At 42.9% G+C, this 26,179-nt stretch overlaps 1 protein-coding gene across 1 annotated transcript in view; it reads left to right on the forward strand.

Moving 5' to 3' along the window:
* TTBK1 (tau tubulin kinase 1) overlaps positions 1 to 26,179 on the forward strand; it is a 101,857-nt gene that overhangs the window by 55,310 nt on the left and 20,368 nt on the right. Inside the window, exons 8-14 of the mRNA XM_017736942.1 lie at positions 1,653 to 1,718; positions 3,192 to 3,284; positions 3,964 to 4,089; positions 9,709 to 9,863; positions 10,597 to 10,816; positions 14,306 to 14,481; positions 15,133 to 15,691. Coding sequence (XP_017592431.1) covers positions 1,653 to 1,718; positions 3,192 to 3,284; positions 3,964 to 4,089; positions 9,709 to 9,863; positions 10,597 to 10,816; positions 14,306 to 14,481; positions 15,133 to 15,691 — 1,395 coding nt within the window. The remainder of the gene's footprint in view (positions 1 to 1,652; positions 1,719 to 3,191; positions 3,285 to 3,963; positions 4,090 to 9,708; positions 9,864 to 10,596; positions 10,817 to 14,305; positions 14,482 to 15,132; positions 15,692 to 26,179) is intronic.

Genomic DNA, 26,179 nt, shown 5'->3' on the forward strand with positions numbered 1-26,179 from the left:
GGCTCATGAAAAGTATCCAAACACACTGTCATCCATTCATAATGGAAAAAAGGAATGTTCTCTTGCTTTTGAGTGTGTAGAGCCAATTTATGGTGATGGCTGTATTCCAGTGGCCAGTACTCTGCTTTTCAGGAGCTCACATCAGTGAATTCTCTGGAATTCTGGAAAATATTTTGCAGTTCTTTGTCAGTGGAAATCCTGAATTGCATAGTTCTGAGAACTACGAGGTACAGGATGATAAGTATAGTATCTCTACTATTACCTGCTGCTAAATAAGTCTCTTATAGCTCAAGTTGGTGCACTGCAAGATTAAATGCTTCATTAAGTGCATGGGATGTGCATGTGGGTTCTCTTTGGGGAGTATTTGATTAGCATACAAGAGTTGTAAGATAGACTTGCAGCTTTTTTTTTGCTTAGAGTCATTGTAACTTAAGAGCTGCACTGTACACCATGCAGGTGTGGTATGTTACATGGTGTTGGTGAACTTGTTAAAAAAAATTTGAAATTTTATTCTTTCTGAGAATATCGAAATTCAGAGCAACTTCCATGTACCCAAAATGAAGCAACTGAATTGTACATATTAAGTGACAGAAGAGTGCCCTAGAATAAAAGTACAGAATTTTAGGTCTAGTTCTGAAGGCACAGGTACAGCTGAAAGAACAAACCTGAATCCACTGACCTCTGTGGGACAAGTTACTTGATTAACTTGTTATTAATGTGCCTGGTTTTCTGCTGGAGTAGGATCTTAATTTTGAGTATGTTTAGTTCTTTACCCAAGGTTAGCCTTATGATGCAAGAAGTCTGGGCCTGAACCTGGTTTACCACAAGAATTTTGAAAGTACTGCTGTTAAGTCTCGTTAACTCTGGTGCTTCTAGTTCAGCTAAGAGAATTTGGTGGATGTCATTATTTAAATGCAAGTTTTTCAGAACAATGACATCTGCATTAAGTGAACTCACATGGTCTAATGTTCTTGTGGAGGCAGCAGTAGAAAGAGCTGGAACAGTTGCTCAGCCCCCAAAGCAGAGAAAGTCCCCACATGGGACAAATAAGTCACAGGAGGACTGCCTTTCCACAGCCACTATATCAAGCCTTTACTTCCCAAGGACATGAAAAAGAGAAAATAAAGATAGGATATACTGGGAAGAATCTGGAAAAAAAGCAAGAATTCTGGAAGTCAGAGATTCCTAATTTTTTGATGCTGACCAGCAGTGTCAGCAAATGTGTGTGGTCATCTGTCAGAGTAGGTGATCCCTGTTTCCATCCTGAACAGGCCACCTTCAGGCTTTGCTTAGCTCATGTTACTCATGACTCGGTTTTGCATTTGCACTTCTTTACTAGCTTTTCCCTTGACCTGGAGTTTAAAAAGGAAAATCTGATCCTGGTTAATGTTCTTATCTCTATGCCTGGACTGTTACTGTTCTAACACAGCACTGTAACCACCTTGCCTTCTCTGTAGTGTGAGCTTTCCTAGAAATGCAGAATCGGAGAACACTCTCTGTTTAGCTGCTAGAGCACGAGGAAGCAGTAAGAGCCTTGTATCCCCTGGGTGCATACAAAATAGCAGTTTAGACAAGAAGTTCTCAGGAGATGGCTGCACAGGGGATTCAGTCATCTGCTCTGTTTCTGAGATGCTTCTCTTGTCTCCCTCCAGCCTCGTAATGTTGCTGGTTTCCGAGGAACCGTCCGCTATGCCTCCGTGAATGCACACAAAAACAGGGTGAGTCTTTTGGGGTTATAAGGAGTTATGAGTAAGATAATTCCCCCTCAGAAATCTGTTTTCAGGAGCAAAGGGGCAAGAGGTGTGAGTTCTGGTTTGTTATCTACAGAAGTTTAGTATATCAGAAGATTTCCATTAGGTAGTTAAGGCTGTCGACTGTAAAATCAAAATTATGCTTCAGTTACTGGGTCCTCTCTAGTGGGCAGACTTTAAAGTTGTAATTATTACATTACCAGACACTTTTTAAGGGCAAAAGTAAACCACACTGAAGGGGAAATCTGGCTAACTGCCAGGCTGCTTGCTGATAGTTTCTAGCAGAACTTGGCCAGGAATTACCAAGTGCCAGGTCCCCAAATCCATTCTTCATCTGTAATTTTTAATATTACCATCATGTCATCAGGTGAAGAGCCACCTAGTGAAAGCTAGGGTTATTTTTCCTGAAAAGAGCCATGATTTACATGGTGTCTGGCCTGTTTCATTATAAATGCTTCTAGAAGGCTCATCTAACATTCTTTTCAAAACACTCCTCTGTCCTATTTCAGTAGTGTTCCTTTGCAGACAGTAAACAGTAAGTTTGGACAATACTCTCAGGCACAGGGTATGATTCTTGGGGTGCCCTGCACTGGGCCAGGAGTTGGAGTCAATGATCCTGATGGATCCCTTCCAACTCAGCATCTTCTGTGGTTCTAAGTTCTGTGTTTCTGCTGCTAAGTGCCTGGCAGATGGAAACTATGAGCCCTCCTGCATTACCTCCAGGTTTCTGGCCTTGCTTGGAATGAGATTGTAGGATTACCTACATGGAGAAATGTCAGGTTTTTTTAGGAAAGGAGGAAATTTTTGTCTACAAAAGGTGGAAAGTGTGATGTGGGGAGGGCAGCTGAATGCCATCATGAATTCTTTCTGTTTCTTGGGAGACACAAAGAAACCTGAGGTATAATTTTTGCAAGAGCTGAGTAGGCCCAGCTGTAGCTGGCATCAGCTGAATATATATTTAGGCACAAAAATTGCTGTATAATGCAGGCTATTTTGAGAAATCATATCCTAACCATTGCAAGTTGAGCACCAAAAATGAATTCGTGTGCTTTGACGATTTCAGCCTTTATCCCTGTTTTTCAATTTCCCATTCACTAGCCCAGGAGGAGAGTTGTATGTGGAAATGTTATAAATCTGTAAATTGTTGTGGTGCATGATGGTGAGTCTTTTGCAAAAGAGTACAAATGCTATTTAGGCTTAAAGATATTAATAAAAAATATGTTCTACATACAGTTTGGGGATTTTTCTTAATCTAGGTTACTCTGCTTCCCATTAATAAATATGCATCTTTAGCCTTTAATTTGACTTCTTTAATCATTGAATGGGAAGTATGACTTCTCTTCCTGCCCTTTAAAATGAGGTAGCTCATCTGGAGAGTACACCTGGATCCCTGAGCAGTGTGGAACTTTGCTCCTCAGTCTTGGTCTCTCTCTTCTCCAGGAGATGGGTAGACACGATGATCTGTGGTCCCTCTTTTACATGTTGGTGGAGTTTGCCGTTGGTCAGCTTCCATGGAGAAAGATCAAAGATAAGGTAGGAAACCTGGTGTCTGTGCTTAAGAGAGGGTGCTACGTTTTAATTATTATGACTCTTTATTATTCCTCCTGCAGTTCAGTGCGGCTTTTTTTCTGGAGTAAAGCCAGAGTCTCCTTTTCATCAGATCTTGCTGCAAGATGCTAAGCTACTTTTGTGTGTTCTGATACACAGGGTGGGCTTCCTATTATTTGGAGTAATTAGACTTTTTTTTATGCACATTGTTAGTCATATTTGAACAAGTGGTTTTTACTTTGTTCATGCAAAGCAAACAATACAAGTGGAAAGCTGTCCTTTTGACGAATAAAAAGAGCCTTTAGAAAGACAGCAGGATAATGCCTTGCTGTGCCAAACAAGCCAAATGGGATTTGAAATTAGAAAGTTAAACAGAATAAAGCTAAGTGTTCATGTTGTCTTGGAAATACTTTGTGCTAAAGAATAAAATCCCTGGAAAGAAGTAGGTCACCTGTGCAGAAAGCTTCTGACTCAAGATTCCCCTTTGACCTCTGCCTGCAGTGCTCAACCTCCTTGTGCTTTGGACAGCAGACAGGACAAGTGTGTAGACACTGTGCTGGGTCTAGAAAGAGTCTGTGTTCCAGGAATGATAAATGTTTAAAAATGTAAAGCTATGGAAGAGATTCTTGGCTCTGAGATATTTTTTTGTTTGGTTTTTTTCCAGGAGCAGGTTGGCATGATAAAAGAAAAGTATGAACACCGAATGCTGCTAAAACACATGCCTTCAGAGTTCCACCTTTTCCTGGATCACATTGCAAGCCTAGACTACTTCACCAAGCCAGACTATCAGGTGGGAGCCTTTCTTTGTTACCAGTGTGACGCATGGCACTCTAGATTGGCATTTAGATTTTTAAACATTTCCATGAATGTGTTTATATCTGGCTGAGGAATACTTTTCCTAGGACCAGGAGAAAGAGGCTGGACTGTACAACTCTTCAAAACCTCAAAAGTTTCTTCATCTCCTTCCACCACCCTGTCCAAAATAATCCTGTGCTCTGCACCAGATAGCTCCTCCCAAACAACAAAGTACTTTTGGCTTTCATTAAGACACAAAAACTTTGAGATACTCCAAATGTGACAGAATTTTAGCACAGCGTGCCAAGGTCTAAGACCCTAAACCAACAACTCACCATTGCACACCAACCCCTTTGATTTCTTGCAGACTCATGTAGGCCTGGGCCATTATTATCTCTTTCTTTAATACTTGTCTAACATAGGGTTTTTCCTCCCATTCAGTGTTTGCTATCAGCCTATATGTGAGTAACTCAGACTTAACACAACAGAACTGAAGCAACTTGATTCTCTATTGCTTTTTTTTTAAATCACAGTGGTTTTCCCTGTACATTAAAGACAGAGGGATGGAAACAACATTTTATAAGCAGATCTCTGCAGTCTTATCTGAGTGCTTGCTCCTGTTGATAGTGCATCAAATGAGTGGGAAAGTGGTGGGAGGGTGTTCCAACAAACTCTCTCTAACAGTGCCTTTGTGGTTTAGCCATGTTCATATTGTAGCATAGCAACCATAGATTTTTAAAAAATTAAAAGGAAAAGAAAAGGCAAATACTTTCTGGATAGTGCAGTGGAAAAATAACATTTGGCGCTAAGAGGGAGAGCTATAGAGGGATGGAGGTGGACCGATGAGATGCAGAGGGAGCTGGATTTGTTTGTTCTAGAACAGAGAAGTCAGAGGGGATCTGATTGCTGTATTTCACTGCCTCAAGGACAGCTGTGGGGAGAATAGAGGCAGTAAGGGAAATCATTACTAAATCTAAGGGGGGGGGAACAATTCAGAGTGTGGGTTCTTATATACGAAATGGGTACTTAGAAAAGCTGTGGAATTTCCATCCTTGGGGATTTCCAAGGATTGGCTGGATGACAGATATGATCTGCCTTTTAATTAGCTCTGGTTTGAGCAGATGGCTGGATTAGAGATTTCCAAAGCTCATTTTGAACCTACATGCTCCTATATTCTGTTCCAGTTTAAAATAATTGTGTCCTAATGGTACTGAAAGCCATCCTTGAGACTGAAATGGAAGATGTTTCCAGACAGAATTCAGGCAGTACAAATCACAAACAGCTTTTTCACAGTAGGGCATTTGACTGAAGCTGTGAATTGCCTTTTTGCCTTCAGTTTCTTGCAGGTGCAGCTTGGGCAAGAAGCCTCCAAAAGGGAACTCCCCACAAAAGTCTGGCATCTGCAGCTTGCCACCTAACACTGATTCTTCTAGCTTGACTTGCAGACCAATTCCAGACAGCAACTTCTCCAGGCATCTCAGCTCCAGAGATGTCTTTATGTTGACTTATCTGGATGTATTACTCTGAAAGATTAAAAACTATACCAGAGGCCATTTGAAATTGTCACCAGTATCAGACCCGCAGGGAAATAAAGGAAATTGGGAAAGTGTGTTTACTAATATATAAAGTCACAGTTTATTTTAAAATCGGAATTGGATTTGAAATTTTAGATTCTCCTAAGCACATGTCATGCTGAGTGGAAATTTTATCACAATTCTGGGCCCCTGAGGTGAAGTCACAAGAGAGAGATACCAGGCTGTAACTGGAAGCTAAGTGTGACCAGAGATCACTATTTTCTGATGGATAGATGGCACAAGTTTTGCCTAAGCAGAGGAGAGGAAAATGATGGTAGAAGAAAATAGACTTGAGCTGTCAGATGATGGATGTCATACCCTGTGGTTTTGCACTTCTTGGGCTTGTGGCCTCAGACATCAGCCCTGTCTCTTTAATGGATTGTTGTCAGTGTTGGTTCAAGGTTAGGATCAAACTTTTATCACTTTCACAGCAGGAGGATGTGGGCGTTAGAGCAGCATTTTGGGGTTTTCTGACTCATTTGACAGCAAGAGACATGCCTCTTCCCTGGAAAAGTGCAGATAGGATGTAGTAGAAAATATTTTGTACTACACTTGCATACAGTACAGCTGGTAGAGGAATACTTTCAGGTGTGCTTGTGGAGGAGGCTGGCTTCTCTCCTCAGAGATCATACTTTTTGCAATGAATATCCAAAAAGTAATAATGATCTTTGCTCCTGGAAGATTATAGAAATTTGAGTGCCTTTGCCTGGGAACCCATCCTATTCTCTCAGCTAAGGGCATTGTGAATTGCATTTCACTCGAGGAAAGATGATCTGTTGTTGTTATATGAGAGAATGGCTGTCTTGTACACATCCTAAGTGTGGGGAGGTAAGTTTCCTATATGGATCTCTTCCTTTAGATTCAATCAATACCAGATATTGTCAGAGCAGTTGGGAAAGACTCTCTGTGAACAACAAGTGCTGGTTTGAGTTCTCTCATGCTGACCAAGTGTTGTGGTTTATTTCCAGTTGGCAACTGTGTACCAGGCAGCTGCTCACTCACTGTACCCCTTGCACAGTGGGATGGGGAGGAGAATCGGGAAAAAAAACCTACCAATAAAACCCCAAACAAACAAAAAAAAGGCAAACCAAAAAACAAAAAGACCTCACAGGTTCAGATAAAAGGTGACTTAATATTTGAAACAATTGGAATATAATAATCATAATTGTAACTTTAAAAAAAGGAGATAAAAATAAAACCCAAGAAAAGAAAGTGATACAAAATACAATTACCTGATGCCCAGCCAGTCTCCAGGGAGAAAATGGTCCCTTCCAGCCAACTTTTCCCCAGTTTATATACTGGGCATGACATTCTGTGGTATGGAATATGCCTTTGGCCAGTTTGGGTCAGATGTACCAGCTGTGCTCCCTCCCAGATTCTGGTGCAGCTCCTCACCAGCAGAGCAGGGGACACTGAAAAGTCCTTGAATGAGGGTAGGCACTACTGAGCAACAGCCCAAACATCAGCGTGTTATCAACACTGTTCTCATCCTAAATGCAAAACACAGCACTGCACCAGCTATTGGGAATAAAATGAGCTCTCTTCCTGTTGAAAACAGGACAGCAAGCTACTGGATATCTTCCCTCATAATCTTAGTGTTTCTCCATAGAAATTCTTCTAGGACTTACAAATCAGGATCGTTCCTTTATCAAAAGGGGACTCCTGCCACTGAAGAGGTGTGCCTAGTATTTATTCTTAAATACTGTGTTGTAGATTACAGTGCAGATTAGAAACTTGAGCAAGAGCAACTTGCTGAAAGATTTCATCTTCTGGGATAAGCCCCAAAGAATTAAAGGCTTGAGCGCCTGGACAATCCGTAGCTGTTTGGGTACCTTTTATATGTGATATTTCAGGATTGATTGTGATTCCTTTCCTGAGCCTTGGCCAGGAGAAGGCATTGGACAAGATGTATTGTGACAGCTTAGTGGGTAATTTGTGCCCCATTGGCTGCTTCTCTCTCGTTCTCTGGGCCATCAGCCCAAAACACGTCATGCTACTACATAATGTGCAATTCAGCTTTATGTCCTCATGGACATTAACATCTTTAATAGAGAAACATCTTGGGCCCCCTTCTTTATCCCACTAGTGATTTTGATACTCAGAGAGTTGGTGAGTTTTGATACTCAGCCCAGCAGAAGGAAACTCAGTATGGAAGGCTTGCAGAGACTGTGGAAACTCTTCTGATCCCTAATGTTGGGTCTGCAGGTAGAGGATTCCTAGACAGGATCCAGTGATTCTTTGCATGGCTTTCTGGGAGCAGTGGTTATTGCAGGGACTCTTCTGTGCAGTTTTCCACTCCACTTCTCTCCTTGTAAAGCTTCGACCTTTCATCAGAGTTATAAAGGTTTCAGAGAAAGCTGAGAAGACTCAGTAAGTCCATTAAATAGTTTGAGAATAATGGCAGATGAGGACACCAGTATCCTTCAGCCTGTGAAAAAAGACCCTACGGGGAGTACAGTGAAGGGCTGTAATATCCCTAATGGCCTGCAAAGTCAAGTGCAAGAGTTACAGAGTAAGTTATAGCAGAAAGTAACAAAAGTTGTTTTGCCTGAGTGGGTCCTGGAAAGAATGCTAAAAATAAGACAGCTGAACTTCTAATTTTATCATGTGGTTTCTTACTTCAGACTCTTTCAGTGTCAAAGGAATGGAAGATGGCAGAAGCAGTAACAATTTTTAAATAGCTGCTGAAGATACCACTCCCTGACACTGACATGTCCATCACAAAGAATCAAAAGCTGTGATAAGACTGGGATTAGTGGACAGATGGGTGAGGATGATCTAATGAACAGAAGCCAGTCTGGCTTTTATAAAGGCATCTGTCTGCAAATGTGTGGGGTTCTTGCAAGGCATCTTTGAGGATGTGGGGATATTAATTTCTAAAAGATACTTGACAGTAATCATTGCCAAAGTAGCAGTCAGAAAACAAATACAATCCTAAGAATTTCCTGTGCCTTGGTCTGACTAACAGCCAACTCTGGGAATTCTGTTAATCAAATGTAGTGTTACCACAGGAGGAGAGCACCTGATTCTAGGGTTCTGGGTCACAAAAAGAAGGAAAAAGATGGCTCACCTGAAAGCGGCAAATAGGCATTTTACTGTAGTTTGGTGGAAGGTAATGGCAGGCTCTCCTGTCCTTCTGATCATGCTGACAAACAGAACTGGAATATAAATACAAATAGAATGTTTGTTCATGGTAAATTTTATTCATAACTTAGTGCTGATGCTATACCATAAGCCAAATGTATTTGCCACCACATTGTCCCTTCCTGTAGAGGAGAACTGACAGGCTGAATCCTGTCAGTTCTGCATTATTTAGCTGAATAATTTTATTAGAAATACAGGACCTCACAGCTCTGGTGGCCTACAGCATCCAGTTTCCCTTTGACTGCAGAACATCAGATTTCTCTGGTGATGCATTGGTGCATGGAGAAGTATTGACAGTAGTTTCATTTGCTCCTAGAGGATATCAGTTCTTAGAAAAGCAACAAGCATAAAGCACATCAGCATGAGTATTTGTACCTGCCATCTTATAAAGAAAATTGTATCATCCTTTTTAGAATTTTATTTTCTTAGGCAGCCAAGTGTGTCAGGCCACATTGTGCACATTAAGCACAAGGCAGGGCTCCTGACTAAGCCATATTTGGGCCAGGCACTGCAATGAGTCTGCATCCTAGGACTGCCTTTTCCTGTTCTGTTTATGTCTTCTGGCAGCCCTTGAACTCAGCATGTGAAATGTACAGTTCTGCGTATGTCTAATCTAGAGGAAAGCTGAAGTTACAGGTTTAGTGCTGCAGTAACAAGCTAACTGCAAGATTTCATCCAATCAGTATCAAAATGTTGCATGCATTTCTTTCGTAGGTTTGGAGAAATTTCACTTATGAAGCCAAAACCAACCTGAGAAACAACTGTTGCAATTTTATAAGTTTTGCTTTCAACTGAAGATTATAAGATGCACTTGGTCCTTGTGCACGTACTTCATATTTTTGGTGAGAGCCACTCTCACCTACTTACCAGAAATTGTTCTTGTAAATCTATTCCAGCTTATCATGTCCGTTTTTGAGAACAGCATGAAAGAAAGGGGCATCACTGAAAATGAAGCCTTTGACTGGGAGAAGGCTGGTACAGATATCTTGTTGTCCACTAGCACTTCAACTCCACCACAGCAGAACACCAGGCAAACAGCAGCCATGTTTGGGTGAGTGTTGCAGTTACAGCAGTCAGACAATAGACAAGCTCAGATCTTTTTTCAAAGGTTTCAAGACCATTATCATTCTCGGAAGTTGGAGCTGCATGGCAGCCACCAGTTCATCTGACTTTTTATATGTTAGTGTATGTCTTTGGTGGTGGATAGTGAGCTGAGTACAGCTGAGTGCATGCACTGCTCACACCTCCAGCACAGCTCCTCAACCTGTTTACAGTGTGTTTCATGTGCTGCTGCAAAGGTACATTGATTGATGCTCAGAGGTGGAGATGAGTCCAGATAAAAAAGGCTTGATAAGGCCTGATCGACTGGTCTGTCTGGTCTGTCTTGGTGCTTTTGGGGGCCTGATGTTAGGGGCTACCAATAATCTCCAGTAATGTTACAGAAGATAAAAGCTGTAAGGCCTGGTAAGCCTCATTTGCTCATGCAAAAGGGGAGGTTTCTTCACAGCTCAATATTGTATGAGGGGCACTTGAGAAGAAGCTTGCAACCTGTGTATCAAGGGTCCCAAGATGCTTTCACTGATCCATCCCACTGTCTTTGCAACTTTTGTTACATGGAATCCTCCTGTTCTGATTCAGGATGTCGTATCTGGGATAAAGCTGGAATGCCTGTTTTTCAACTTGCTAATACCCCAAAAGCTGCTAAGGAATTCCTGTGGGGCAGTGTGACAGCCTTCCTTCTTTATATACTGATAATTTTACCTTTCTTCTTGTCTCTTCCACAGGGTGGTTAATGTCACTCCAGTACCTGGGGACCTGCTCCGTGAGAACACTGAGGATGTCCTACAGGGTGAACATTTGAGTGATCAAGAGAATGCTCCTCCCATCCTGTCAGGTCGGCCAGTGGAAGGTCTTGGTCAGGCTCCAAACACGGCTTTCAATGAGGGTGAAGTTTGGGAAGAGACAGATGTGAATCGCAACAAACTCAGGATCAGCATCAGCAAAGTAAACAACATTTCCTTGTCTCCTGTGACTGTTGGATGTAGGGCAATGGTTTCATAGGCTGCTAGAAGGCACTCAGATCCACTGATGTACCATCCTATGTAGTAAGCCCAAAAAACATTGAAGAATTTTCCTGTGGAAAGGGGAAATTACAAACAATTTTTTCACAGAGTAAAGGCCATTGGGATTAATTTAGATCTTTATGCAAGTGACGTTTTGGGGGCCAGTAATGCTAAAGTGAATCTTTTTTACAATCTAGGATTTTGATACTTCAAACAAGGAAATTCTAGTCCTTGCATAGCTGATACAGTATCAGAAATGTCCCAGGCTTGGAAATTAATAAACCAAAATTTTCTTGTATTCCAGCTTCTAGGGTAAATAAGTGTAATCAGAGATGTCTTTATAAGACATATTTTTCTGTACCTTGAATCATCACTCATTTTTTTCTTCCTTTTTTTTGACTTTCCTTTCTAAGGATAGGACAATCTATGATAAGCATCTAACAATGGTTTCACCCCTGTGAAGAGTGAGAGAAACCATTACTTAATATTGTCATATTTCTGCATTCCAAGATCATATTAAACTTTTTTAGCTTACATAAAATGTATACTTCAGTTGATTTTCCTCATAATCTCTGAGGTGTTTCTCAGTCCTTTCTTGTAAATGTTACCTCATTTCTTGGAGGCGTCCCCAGTGAAGGTTAATTCCATAATAAATGTCAAGTATAAGAATCTGTCAGTTAGTTTATTAATCAGGTTAATTTACATTTTGCAAGTAAATTAGTGGTAGGTCATCAGATACATACAGAATCTGTTAGCAGAGAAACATTTGTCAGACTTAAAATGTTGTCAGGGCATATCAGATTGATGTCACAAACCTGTCTTTAATGGTCATTTGTAGATTGGCATGTTAAATCTGTCAGTCTTCTGGGGCAGAATCCTCTTCAGTCTCTACTGGTAGAAAGTTAGTCCTTATTTCAGCAATAGAGGTATCTTCACTAGCCTTATTAGTCTCATTAGTCTTATTAGAAAACATTATGCATGGACAAGAAATAATCTAATCTAATTTACTTAAAATTCTCCAATGCAAATAATTCAGATCAATGTGTTATCGCTATGGAGCATTAGTAGGGACATTACCCAATGCTGAGAAATTATGAACCAAGTTCAAATTACTTCTTCATCTCTCACTGGTAACTCTGCATTCCCAGAAGTTTTCATTTGAAGGTATATGAAATAAGAAAAGCCTGATAGAGAAGGACAGTTCTGTTCACACAGCATACATTAAAAAAAAGAGTATTACAGAAAAATCCTAGTAACTTCAGTGTGTTGTTCTTTGTATTTCTACCACCAGGTGCCTTGATGCTCTTCAGTCAGACTTTGCACAGGAAAGTCCTTTGTGCGTGCTAGTTGTGTGTCATGTCTTAGGTAACTCATTCACAAGTCCTGTCATAACAGCAGCTAAAGGCAGGAGAGGTTTCTAGAAGCTCCACAGGACAGCCAGGTGACTCTCCTGCCAGGCACTGTGCTATTTGTTGTCAGGTTGCTGCCAAAGGAGCTTAGGCAGTTATTCAGCATGGCAGCACTTCAGCTGTTTGTTGTCAGGTTGCTGCCAAAGGAGTTATTAGTTATATAGTTAGGCAGTTATTCAGCATGGCAGCACTTCAGCTCTGACAGGTTCTGTAGCTACACAGCAGGCTGTGCAGCAAAGCCCAGGGCAGCAAGCTCTCCAAAGCTGAAGTCCTTTCTCTCCCTGAGGCTTGTTATCTTTAGTTTGTCTCTTGCCTGTCCTTTTGCTTTGCTAGACTTATTATCTTTAGTCTGTCTGACTGTTCTCTGAGAGAGGATCGGTTTTTATTTAAGTAACAGTCACCATGTGGAGAAAAAAAGGATGCTTCAGATTTGATACCTGAGGGCACATCTTTACCTCTGCTTGTAATCTGAGGTATCTGTTGTGTCTTTCAGAACCACAAGGGCACTGGTGTGTTTAAACACCCTTCTGCTATCCACAGCATCACATCTTTCATCTTCTGGTCTCGTAGCACTAGAATTAACTGGCTCTCCCTGTCTTTTTCTTTGTATTTAGGGGATGAGTGGATCTTGTCATGTTCTTTCTCTCTAATAACTCTCTAAGATGATCCTTACTTCTCTATGTACACAATTCAGACCTCCTTCTGTCCCACTGCTCCCATTTCTCTGTTAAGGACAGGGCTTGCTGTCACTGTTCTCCCTCACCATCCCCCAGTTCTCTGCTCTTGAATCTTACCAAGTTGATGCTACCCAACAGTTACATCAGCACTTTGCTCCATTCACAAACACTTTTGACCTTCCCGTATCACTGACCTTCTCCTGGCCATGACTGGATTACAGATTAAATCATTATCATCTGTTCTGCTTTTCCTCTAATGCTTGAAAGTTCTCCTCCACTCTCCCTAGCTGCAAAGCTCTTTAGTTATGCATTCCAACTCCGGCTTGGGTGGTTTAGGTCTGCTAATTTATGGGCACTGACTGACTTGCCATGTCTACATTGCATGCACAAAGGCAACTGTCTGCATCAGCAGCATTTTACTGAGATGCTGCTTGTGTTCTGACCGTCTGTCATTAATAGAGGACAAGGGAATGTGGGGCATGCAGCAGGGAAGGGTGAGCACTCTCCATACACATCCCCACACAGAGGCAGTGTGTTGCAGCTGATGCTGCATGGCTGGCAACACCGCAGTGTTGAATGCAAATCTTGTGCTGCTGCTGTAGCCCTTGGACCATTCTACTTCTGTGCATTTGCCCCTCTCTTCCAAGGAGAATCAGCACTGTGGAAGGCAGAGGACAGCTGTGTTGGTCACCTACTTTTGCTCCTTTGTCTGCTGCTAAATTAAAAAAAATCAAATTTAATAAGGCCATGTAAAGAGGAAATATGTACAGATAGAGTGTCCATGAGCATGTTCAGCTCCCTGCATGTCTGTGGAAAGTTCTTACAGATGTTGTGGTTGACTGGATGTCGTGGAAGACTTTGTTTAAAGGACCAAGGCTTAAACAAACAAACAAAAACACAAACAAACCAAACCACTCTGGTTATTAGGAGATGCCTTAGTCGTATCAGATGCAGAAGTTTGTACGTGGCAATGTAATGCATGGACTCTGCTAAATGAATGTTGGCAAACAAGGCTCTTAGACATCTTGGATAGGCAGTAAGGGTTTGTGTACACTCTAGGTTAACCAGTGAGAACTCCTTTGGATCAATGCTCAGGGTAATTGAAATGCATAGGCCACCTCGTAAAGATGTTTAACTATTTGAATTGATTTTAAATCCATACCTTATTTTAATACCAGCTGATTTCCAGGGCAGAGGGACCCTGCGTCCCTTCAGACATTGCTTGTGTAGATTGTGAAAATGCAGCTGAAAGTATATCCTAGGAGAAAGTCCAGGGCAACAGTGAAGGATGGAAATCAATGTCTTTGGCCAAACTTTGAAGTTCTTTGTGTTTACCCCCTCCAGACTCAGTGCATGGTGGAAGAGGAGCAGAGAAACGGGGTGTGTCCCAGTTCCCCTGTCCGAGTGCCTCCGGAGTCCCCGACCGCACAAGTGCGCTCCCTCCGCTACCGCCGCGTCAACAGCCCCGAGTCAGAACGGCTTTCCACAGCTGATGGAAAAGCAGATCCACATGAAAGAAGGTTTGTTCACCCTCTGTAGCCTCCTGCTGCTTTTAGCAGAGTCATGAGGATTGACAATTGAGACCAACCTAATCAGTAGATGAGGAGCCAATGCTCACAACTTTATCTACATTGACCTTTGGTTCACCTCCTCCTCTACTTCCCCTTTTCATCGTCAAAAATTTTGATGTCTCACACATGGAGGTCTTTCCCCAGAAGAGTCTGCAAGGCTTTTGGATGATCCTTGTTGAAAACACATTGCAGTTGTCCTAAAATCTGGGCAGCAGACGCTCTGGCTTTTGCAGCAAGCTGCTGGCCTCTGAGATAGGCAGAGAAGCAAAGCAAGCAGCAGATGCAGGCTAAATGAGAAACACTGATCAGAACATGGTTTGGGGGTTTTTTTCACAACCCAGTAGAGCCTAACAAAGGGGAAAGGTGTTGCTGGGGGAAAATGGCTATCATCCTGTCTACAAAGGAAAGAGATGCTGAATTGGCTATCATGAAGCACTTCTTCATGCCATTGTAGGTTCTAAAGAAATATTTTTGTTTAAGCCTGTCTTTCTGAAGTGTACCAAGAAATGAGTGAGAAGGACTATACAGGCTTTCTCTTATGATCCCTGTCTTTAACCACAAACCTGATGTGTTTCTAATGGCTTCTTGTTGTGTCTCTAGGTCTCGAATGGATATCCCTGGCTCTCCATCACGGCTCGTGTGCTCCTCGCAGCCAGCCCAGATGCTGTCCATCGATACTGGCCAGGCTGACCGGCAGGCGAGCGGCAGGATGGACGTGTCCGCGTCTGTGGAACACGAAGCCCTCAGCAATGCTTTCCGCTCGGTGCCGCTCGCAGAGGAGGAGGACTTTGACAGCAAGGAGTGGGTTATCATTGATAAGGAGACAGAGCTGAAGGACTTCCACCCCGGTGCTGAGCCAAGCACCTCTGGAACCACGGATGAGGAGCCTGAGGAACTAAGGCCTATTGAAGATGGGGAAGAGAGAAGGCGCCTGGGAGCAGATGCTGCAGTCAGGCCGAAGACTCATGATGGGCGAAGTCGGGGTATGCTGCCTGTGACTGAGGAGGACAGTTCCCATAGACATGAAGGACCTTCTCAAACAGTGTCTGACAGTAGACATGAACAGCAGACAGGAAGTCCAGCCCATTCCCCCTTACATTCAGCACCAGCTCTCCGACAAAGGAGACGAGAATCTGAACCTACTGGTCCTCAGAGACAGGTAAGATCCCTGTACCTTGTTGCCTAGCATAGCATCATCTTAGGAAACCTCAGCTGTGCTGGAGAAGTCTTTGATTCCAAGCATGGATGCTCTTGTAAAACTCTTCTGACAGTGCTGGCAAGTATTGTGAACACTTTAGAAGTGTTCCCAATAGCCAGTGACGTCCTTCTAAGGACACACTGTTACGAAGAGCTTTCAGCCATTTTGGTACAGGGACAAGAGGAGAGCACAGCTGTGATTCTGGGTATCTCTAGTCACTCCTCTTATGCTCTCCCACAGAATTTTGTTAATAACTGCTTAGTTGTATGGAGGTGTTGTTAGCAAATCTTCTCCACATAGCTTCTCAGCAGCAACAGTAGTGTATGGCAAGAGAATGCCATCTTATCACACATCAGCACTGCACAGGCCCACAGCAATGCAAATCATAAAATAACTCCCTGAAATTAATCTTTCTTCTAAATACCTAATAAAAAGCTCAGAGTAGCCAGCACATACATCTCATCAACCTTACTTCAATGAGAGGCATTGCTGTTACCATGTATTTACTCACAGAAATGTTCTTTACCTATCATGTTTTTTCCATATAGTTGTAGAAGGCTTTTTTCCTTTCAGTTTTGCTTTTTTCCTGTCGTCCTCTGATGCTACAAAGCAGTTCAGTTCTTACTGGGAGGTGATTTATTAGATTTATTAGCCTGGAAAAATATGATACACCAGGCTCAGAGTTCCTGTCATATCTAATCTTCATTTCTCAGAAGAAGCCTGTCCCAGAGTGTTCAGTGCAAGAGACAATCAAATTGTTCCCCTAAGAGTTTTTTGTATTTATATGTTGATGAAGATCTCTCATGCGCATGGGATCCATAAGTGCAGCAAAGAGCAGGCAAGTTTTGGGTCGTGTACACAGTGATACCCTCCTATGACAGACATTTGTGCAGTCTGCTTGTTCCTGTCTGGAAGATGGTAATTCTGTTTCCGCTTCCCTCTTGAGCTTATTCTCCAAGGAAGTGTTCACAGGACTGGAGCACGTTAAAAGAACATCCTTCTGTTCAGGTCTTGCCCAGATTCTTCTCTTCTCTGGATCCCTGAGAGAGGTACAAGAAGAAAACCATGAATGAGACAAGAATCTATGTAAAAGGAATCAAAGCAAATCTTTGCAAATCACCAGGCAAGGTGTTCCTTGCTAAGTTGTATGAGGTTGCAGCATTTACAGGAAGGATAGAAATGCTGACAGCAGGCACGAGTGGGACTGTCCTGCTGAGCATGGAACAGAGGCAGCACATGCTTCTCTTAGAGACTGCATTCCAGTTGCAAGGTTCCGAGGTGGAGGTGTTTGCTGTATAAAGCCAATTTGTTGAATGCCCCAGATACCTAGAAATTGTATAAGGCAAGATTGGCAGAGTTGGAAGGGTCTATGTCTGAATTTTGTGTGTCTGTACACTTTTGGGGTTGGTCAGTGCAAGATCTGCAAGATGCAATGAACATGGTAAGAGCCAGCTGATAAGAACCAGCTGTAAACAACAGCAGGGACACTTCACTGACATATTTAGTGAGGCTAAAGAAGGCTGGAAAGGCCTTTTTGGCCAGAGTACATGCACTGCTGAGTGAAATGACTGGGGGAGTTGGATAGCACAAAGACTTGCTATCACTGCACAGTGATACTTAAAAAGCAGGCAAAAAAGATAAATGAATGGGATTGGGGGTGATTATTACTAATATTTTAGGCAGCCTTTGTTCTCCAGCAAACTGCATTTTTTTTGTTCCTGTGTTCTAAAATGCCCTCTATTAACTCCATGGCCTACCTTTGTACGTACAGAGCAACACTGGACTTCTTTGGCTGACTGGGATTTAGTTGTTCTTTCTTTGATGTCTGGATCCTTCAGTTGCCACTGCAGCTGCGCAGTGATACTCAAATTTTTCCATTTTCTGTCACAAAACCAGCTATTAACTCTCAAAGGGACTTGGTGCCTAAAGGAAAGTAGAAACCTGTTTTCCTTAGGTACAGCAAATATGGAGGGACAGATGGCTGGGACACTAATAAGAAGTTGACCAAGGACTTAACTAGTGAAAATACTGAAGGCCTCATTAGCAATGGCAGATGTTTCCTGTAGCTCATGCTTGTGCTTCTCTGGGTTTGATTAAAACTGTGATTAAGTTATGTATGTGTGTGTGTGTGTGTGTAGGTGAGTAAATCTTCCTTATCTTTAAATATGAACTGAGCCTATAAGATAGGTAAAAATTTCACTAAATGCTGAACTACCATGACTGAAGTCATAGGCTTTGTTGTACCCATTTGTGACCTCATTCTGGTGTCCCAAAACCTCGTGATCATCCCTTGGTGTCAGTAGAGTACTCACTGAAAGCAAGTGAGGATCCCTGCTCTAATGCTTCCTTCTGTTTCTCCAATCTCTGGCTCCAGTCTATGAGCCATCACTTGTAACTGGCAGAAAGACAGTGAATTCTGGATTGTCATAGAATCCCAGCACGGCTGAGGTTGGAAGGGACCTCTAGAGATCATCTAGTTCTACCCTCTGCTCCAAGATGGATCACCTAGAGCAGGTTGCTCAGGACAGTGTCCAATCAAAATATCTCTGAGGATGGAGACTCCACAACCACTCTGGGCAACCTGTTCCAGTGTTCAGTCACTGTTACGGTAAAAAACTTCTTATTGTGTTTAAATGGAATTTCTTGTATTTCAATTTCTGTCCATTTCTTCTTTTACTTTCACTGGACATCACTAAGAAGAGTCTGGATCCATCTTCCCATCAGGTATTTATAAATGTTGATAAGAATCCCCCTGAGCCTTCTCCAGACTAAACAGTCCCAGCTCTCTCAGCCTTTCCTCAAATGGAAGGTCTTCCAGTCCCTTCATCATTTTTGTGACCCTTTGCTGGACTATCTCCAGCGTGTCCCTGTGTCTCTTGCACTGGGCAGCTCACAACTGGAACACAGCACTCCAGGTGTGGCTCACCAGTGCTGAGCAGAGGGGAAGGACCATCTCCCTCAGCCTGCTGGCTGCACTCCTGATGCATCCTGAGGAGCTGTTGGCCCTTTTTGCCACAAAGGCACCTTACTGGCTTGTGTTCAGCTTAGAGTCCACCAGGACCTCCGGGTACTTCTCTGTCAAACTGCCACCAAAACAGGTGGTCCCCAGTGTGTTCAGTTCCTCCCCACGTGCAGGACTTTACACTTCCCCTTATTGAACTTAGTGAAATTCCTTTTTTCCCATTTCACCAGCCTATCCAAGCACCTCTGAATGTTGGCACAACCCTCTGGTGTGTCAGCCACTCCTCCCAGTATTGTGTCATCTGTGAATCTGCTGAAGGTACACTCTGTCCCATCATGCAGATCACTGATTAAGTTGTTAAATAGTAGTGGCTGCATTATCAGCCCCTTGATACACCATTAATGACTGGACTTTTTTTCTCCAAACATGATACTTTATGACCAGAAGCCCACCCAGTTTTCAGTCCAATTCACTATCTACTTATCTAGCCCATATTTCATTGTTTTGTCTATAAAGATGTTATGGGAAACAGTGTCAGAAACCTTGGTAAAGTGAAGATCAACAACCTCCCACCCAGGACTCTCAGCACAGGAAGCTCTTGGGTTCATCAGACATGATTTCCCCTTCATACATCACATGTTTGGAAATGGCTTCTTCCAGGAGGATTTGTTCCATGTCCTTTCCAGGCTGACCAGCCTTTTGTTCCCTGAGTTATCCTCATTTAGAACTCAGATGTTTCTTCAAATGTCAGTCTTTTAGAAGACAAATATTGTAGCTCAAATGTGAGAGATGGTGCTGTCCTCGCTAAAACTCTGTGGGTGTAAGAGAGAGCACAGAATGATCAGATGCTGCTGTGAGGAAAGTCAAGTACAGAGGAGGCTCTGAATAGCCTGGGGGAGTTTCTGACCCAAATATTCTCACATATTAGGTATCTCCCAGTTTCAGATGACAAGAAAATGGCTGCAGTGGAGCATAGATCTCATGGGAAGACCTGGTATAAAGGGAGAACAGAAACTATGTCCTGTTCAAGCCATTCTCTATGTGCACCACTCAGCACATCTGTTTAACAGAGCTCTAAGGGTTTACTTTAATGTATGCATTTCAGGGATGTCCTAATAAGATTCAGCTTTTTTTTATGCACTACTGTGCAGATAAAGCTATAGAAATAGATAAAGAATGACTGGAATAAAAGATTGAACCTGCACTTCTGTTTACATATTAATCCTGACACAGGGTTGCTGTTACTGCTGGAAATAATTTAAATCCATTCCTTGCAATATAATTTAAAAATCTGTCAAGTTCTTAAGAATGCTGAATAAATTCCCTGATAATTGGCAGAGATGGCAACTTACTGCTGCCTTCTGCACTGACAAGAATTACAAGTGTTCATACATGTGTGAGTTTTAGAAATTATTTCTGACTATAGGTCTGTGCTCATAGGTATTTCTTGACTCTCAATCTCCCCTGCTGCTAGTGCAGTTGGAATTGTGCAAAATGTTTGGGGATTTGCCTGCCTGAAACATGCCTGTCCAAATGATGTCACATCTAAAAACCACAAGAGAAGTGAAGAATGAAAGTGGGAGATGATATTAACTCTGCTTTACCTATCCTTGAATATATTCTGCAGGGTTCAGAGAGCATTTTGCTTAGGCTGTCTCTTACAGTCTTATCTCCCAGAGCCAAGAGTTCATCTGCTAGAAAAGGTCCCAATGTGAAGAGGCACTAGTATATTTTTCCTCACCAATTCAGCTGTGTAGTTAGAATCACTCTTCAAAATCATCTTGCTCAATGCTATCTCCAGCCTCTTTTCTCTGACAGCCAGGAGAATGCCGTGAGTGGACCTGCTTTAAATTGTCCGTGTCTTGAGCCTGAGAGGGCAGCAGGGGAAAAGGTGCTTTGTGTCTTGGTTTCCTTTCCTTTCTACAGCATTGTCTGTGGGCTGCTCTGAGGGGACCTGAGGGACCATTTCTCATGGTGAGAAATGGGCATTGGCAGAGGAGGGGAAGACTCACTGCTCCTCACTCAGTTTAATTCCCATTGAGCTGCGTTTGATGCCTGTTGTAGATGATGTGATCTTTGACTGTCAGCTCCTCTGTCTTCACTCCACGAGAAGAGGAGCTTGTCAGCTGATGGAGAAGGATGAATGTAGGGTTGGCCTCTTACACTCTTTGGATTCAGTGTCCCTGTCCATCTATGTGTTAGGAATAAAGTGTCCACAAAAGGGTGATAGTAGAAGTAATGTTCACATATGCTCTTTGTATATTTTTATATATATATAGATATAGATATATATATATATATATATATCAGGTAATGGCAGTCAAAACCTTAAGTTCAGTAGACATTCCTAATTACATTTTAGATCTGTAAAATACATTGAGTTCTATCTACATCACATTCTCCTGGGACTTCACATACGAGGTGTCCTACTGATCCTGTCCAAACAGAGCAGAATAGGCCTGATGGTAGGTGGTCCAGCCTGATTGCTGCAAAGGGATGCAGAGGGGCAGCACCTTTAGCATTGACAGAATAATTTAAGCATTAGAGCATCAGTGAAAAAAGGTGGCACATCTGTAAGCTCAGCATCATCCTGGAGGCAGCAATACCAAAGTGCACTTACTGATGGGGTGTTGTAATGGCTTCTTCATGGCCTGGGCAAGGTCCTTGGTCCTGTGCTGTAGAGGAGGTCTCTCTGAGTAGCTGGAGTGATCCTTTGAGATCTGAGAAGTCTTCACCATGTTGGGATGATCTATACCTTGGAAATCATACAATATGCTGAACCCAAACATGGAGCAAAAATTAGGAATAAAGATTCCAGTAATGCTTAGCCGTGCAGCTTGGAAATAGCACACCCAAGGCTGAATTTCTACACTATCTATGCAAAGGAGAGATGGTTGTCTTTATGAGAAATTAGAGCTGCTGTCTAGATTTTATTTGTCTCTCTCAAGTACTCTGTATGACAGCATTACATTATTATTATCTGAGACTCTGATCTATGCAGTGACATGCAGTACATTTAGGACCGTGAATAATTGCTTTTCACATTTAATGCCAACCACAAACTGAGTAGCTCTCAGGCGCTTCTGAAGATAAGATATCTGCCTCAAAGCACTGCAAAGATATTGAAGGTGACAGGAAAGAGATGACACTGGATGACATTCAGCTCTTTCTCTAGTGCAAGGGCAACATCTCCAGTAAGGTAAGGAGAGCCGTTTTGGCTTAAAAAAACCCCAATATCACCTTTCCACATTTCACCTGCAGAGACTTCCTGAAAAGAAATGCAGCACAAGGAAAGGAATGCATTTGAAAGGAAAAAAGTGATTCCAGGAAAAAGGTTCGGTTCTGGAGATTGAGACTGCTGACCCTTGTGAAAGTGCTAGTTTCATAAAAGAAGTAGAAAGGGAAGGAAGGGCTTAGCACTTTCAGGGTGAAGGATCTGAAGTCATTCCTGTAATGCCTCTCTCTTCCATTCAGAGCATAAAGGGAAGGTAGGGACTGTGATCTCATCCCGACACAAACTGTCCTCAGTGTGTGTACTTCCTCCCTCTCCTGGCTATCCCACGATTACAGAAGCAGAAAAGGGACCTAAGAGTGCATCTTCTCCTTATGTCCTCCCATGGCCCTGTGTTTTGAATTTCTCGCTGAAAGGAGAATTATACTCTGCCTGCCTTTCCATCTGCTGTCTGTCCACTGCTTACCAAAACTGCAAGCGTTAATACTCCCCCTACAGGCACTCAATCAAAAAGTATCAGGAGGCCAGCAGTGTAAGTGTGAGAAAAGTCTACTAACAGCCCCCAAACTTGCTTTTTCAAATCCCTGGAGTGAGTTTTAATAAGACTTGTTGAAAGAGCCCCTGAGAACCCCTCACATTTAAATACACATAATCATTTTAGGGCTAGGTGTTTCACCTTTTATCATCCATGTGGTTTCCAAATGTGTTCAGAGTTTGACTGTTACCTATGTGCAAGATACATGAATAGCCTAGTGACATGCCAAGATGAGCACTGCCAGTGGAACAGAGAGGTGAGGCATGTGGCCTGAAGAGCCAGAGGAGGGGACAGAGTAGCAGAGCCTGGTGTCACTCTGGCTGGGGAGAGCATGGCAGGCCCCCTGTAATGACAGGATTCCATGGTGCCCATAGCATCCCTGGGAACTGATATCCATAGAGCAGTAAGTAAGGCCCTGTGTAGAGCAAAAGCATTTTTCATCCGCCAGCGAAGATGTCCGCAGCATGCGCATCACAAACCAGGGGCGAGTCAAGTCTTTGCCTGACACCTTTTCCTCCACTCTTCTTGGTCTTTTTCAGTTGGAGGAGGACAGGCCTTCTCAGCACTCCCTCCCGAGGTACAGCCCCCTGAGAAGACTGGCGTCCTCCGTTTTCTCCTCCTCAACCCTGGAGACAGAACACTACCCTCACGTTGGTGGCACTTTCATACAGCGCAGCCGTTCGGCGGAGAGCAGCCCCGTGCGCATGCCCCACCGCAGGCACATGCCCCTCACGGCAGGAAACCACAGACTCATGCCTTCCGTCCTCCGCATTTCCAGGTCCCAGCTCCAGCAGGTGTGGGCCCGCTTCACACACAAAACATAGCCTGTTCAGGGAAGCAGCAGCCTCCATAATGCAATAATAGATCCCACCCACCCACAATGTGTCACCACTTAATGCAATATTGAATCCCAGACAACACTGGCCTAAGGTACTGTAACTTCCAAAGCCCCTGCAACCAGACCCCACAGAGACTGAAAACATCTGCCTTTCTAAACCTCCCAGCAGCCTGAGCGAGGGGCGGCAGCAAGGCCGAAGATGAGAACGCAGATGGTGAACGTGTGGTGTGTGAAAGAGGTGGATGCCAGGGCTCATCTGAAAAACTCGCTCGCGTGTCCTGCGGCCTCGGGGTAGGAAGTGCAGGGCTGCCTCACTGAACACATGCAATCGAGCAGCAAACGTTGTCAAGTTATGACTGGAATGGAGAGACTGTGGAGGTATCAGCAAGCGTTACCTTCCTCAGCAAAGCGGTTCAAGCATCTCTGTTGGTATCTTACACTGGGCCGAATCTGTAGGCAGATTAACTTCATCTAGATATAGGCAGACTCCCACTCAAAGCTCACCTGAGGCAGGACCTCAGGTTTGTCCCTCTTGTGGAGTTACAATCATGTATCTCTTTGTTGCTTTGGCTTTGGAAATCCCCTTGCTTTTGTTGCAGTTTGGTTTCCATACAGTGACCACACATTTCTGTCTCTCTGGCTGTGCCTCTGTTACATGACAGTGAGACTGTTTGTCTGCTCTCCACTCCTAAGCTGCTCCAAATTTTCCTACCTGCCCCCAGAGGCACTGACTGTCAAGTTGGATAGCAAAGATTTTCTTACTGATCCAGCTGTATACTATGCTGTTTTTAAATTCCAGAAATTTTAGGCACCTGCAGCTTTTCAGTGGCAGAGCAGTCCTGCTTCTTGGCCTTGCTTGGAAATGCCTGTGATAACAGATCTCATTTGAGAAATAAAGTGGCCTCAGCTCCTGGTATAGAGAGCCCATGAAAACCTTCCCTAAAACTGTGAATCTCAAAGGAAAAGGGAGATCAAAGTTAATTTAAGTTGCCATAAGTATGACTTATTTCCTGTGTTTGCAGAAATATATTGCCCTTCTCAGTAGAGTTGCAGGGTAAAACACCAGACTGTATGAAGACTTTTTGTAGTTAAGTGAATGTAGTAATTGTCTTCTATTGCCATGAGCCTTTGGTCTGTTCTTCTGGGAGAAGAGGCAGTATGGATGTTAAGGTTAAGGAAGAAGGGGTCATAGATGGTGCTCAGGGCTCTAGGGAAGTGCAAGTCCAAAGTAAAACATTGTGCAGAAAATATACAAGCATAGGATACAGGCAATAAAACATGTAGAAAGCTCAGACAGATGTGAGAATGGGTTGGGGTACGTGTGGGTTTTGGAAGGAGGTTGTGACATGGAGGTCTCACTGCATAGGTAGGGTGTTTCCAGTGGGCTTACAATGAACAATTCTTGCCAAGCAGTGCTTTCTGTAGGTACATCTGCCCTACCTGAGGCTCCCTTAATATTAGATTCACCCTCCCATAAGCAAGACCAGATAGTGCAGCCCCAGACAGGGTGAGTGGTGCTTCCTGAAGTTCCTAGGACCTGGCCCAGCATGTCTGCGTGCTGCAGGACATGGTCTGACAGGCTGACACGCTGACAAAGCATCCTGGGAGGTGCAGGGATGGAGATGGAGGGGCCAACATGCCCTCCTTGAGAGATTCGGCACAGGTATGACCAGCCCCTTCCCACAGTCATTCTTGAATCAGTGACATCAATTTCTTTCGATTTGTCCCAAGAATATGTGTGAATGGGACAGTTTACTCTTCAGACAAAATTTTTATCTGCAATTTGTTCATGAGCTTTATTTTTTAAAAAGGTACTGGGTGTTGCCAAAAATACTTGGGCTGAATTAACCAGCAGCCTAATCCTATTTGGCAGTTCCCTTGTCAAGCACCAAGATACAAAAAAGAGCAAGGCTTTGCTCCTCTCAAAGTGGCATGAGAAGGGATAATTTCCTTAAGTAGACTCTACTCTGATGTTATTTTTTTCCAACTTCAATAGAGACTTTAATGGAACAAGAGATTCCAGAGAAAATGGAATTTGTGAAAGCACTAGATTTACATCAGTAACTCTTAATAATTTTTGTTCATAGCATCCAAAGCACTGATGTTCATTTTTCAAGGTCAATTTTAGGAATTAAAATTACTCTTGTTCTGTTTTTAAAGAAAAATCAACCAATTTTTAGTTTTGCACGTCAGAAAAGGGAACAAACTGGATAACTGGGTATTTATAAACTCTAAGCCCTTTGTTCAGACAAAAACAATGACTAGCCAATAAATAGCTCCATACATAAATTTCAAAGGTCAGTGATCTATCTAATGCTACTCATAATGCTGCTCACATAAACTTGATACTGCTCTTGTAAGTTCAAAAATCTGGTTTATAAAGATGGTTGATTTATATAGACTCCAATAAGACTTTCTTCCAGTTTAAATTATTAATAAATTGAAAGCCAACTAGACAAACAAAATATGTTTATATGTTGCTATCTCTTACAAGAGGGGCTGTTTCTCATTAGGACTCCTGACCTCCTGCCCTTAGCTCAGCACTATTCCATGCCTTTAGTGGCTGTCAAGAAGAACAAAGAAATCACTGAGGAGAAAGTTTGCAGTGACAGAAGGTGGGTGGTTTGATAAAACACTACTGACAGACTGGCTCTGCAGAAGGATCTGAATTGCTTGATAAATTGCTTGCATTCAAAGTAATGATTGCATGCACCCAGGGACAAGGTCATGTTTGGAGTATGGAAGATGTAAGTCACATGTACAGAATGAGAGAAACTGTGCCCTGGGAGGTGCTGTCTCCCAAAATGAGGTGGGAGTTAGGTGAAGTAATTAGCTGCATCTAAGTTCTCACTATGCTGCTACAGCAAAAAGGAATAAATACA

The sequence above is a fragment of the Corvus brachyrhynchos genome, unplaced genomic scaffold (assembly GCF_000691975.1).
Source record: "Corvus brachyrhynchos isolate BGI_N302 unplaced genomic scaffold, ASM69197v1 scaffold806, whole genome shotgun sequence".
NCBI lineage: Eukaryota > Metazoa > Chordata > Aves > Passeriformes > Corvidae > Corvus > Corvus brachyrhynchos.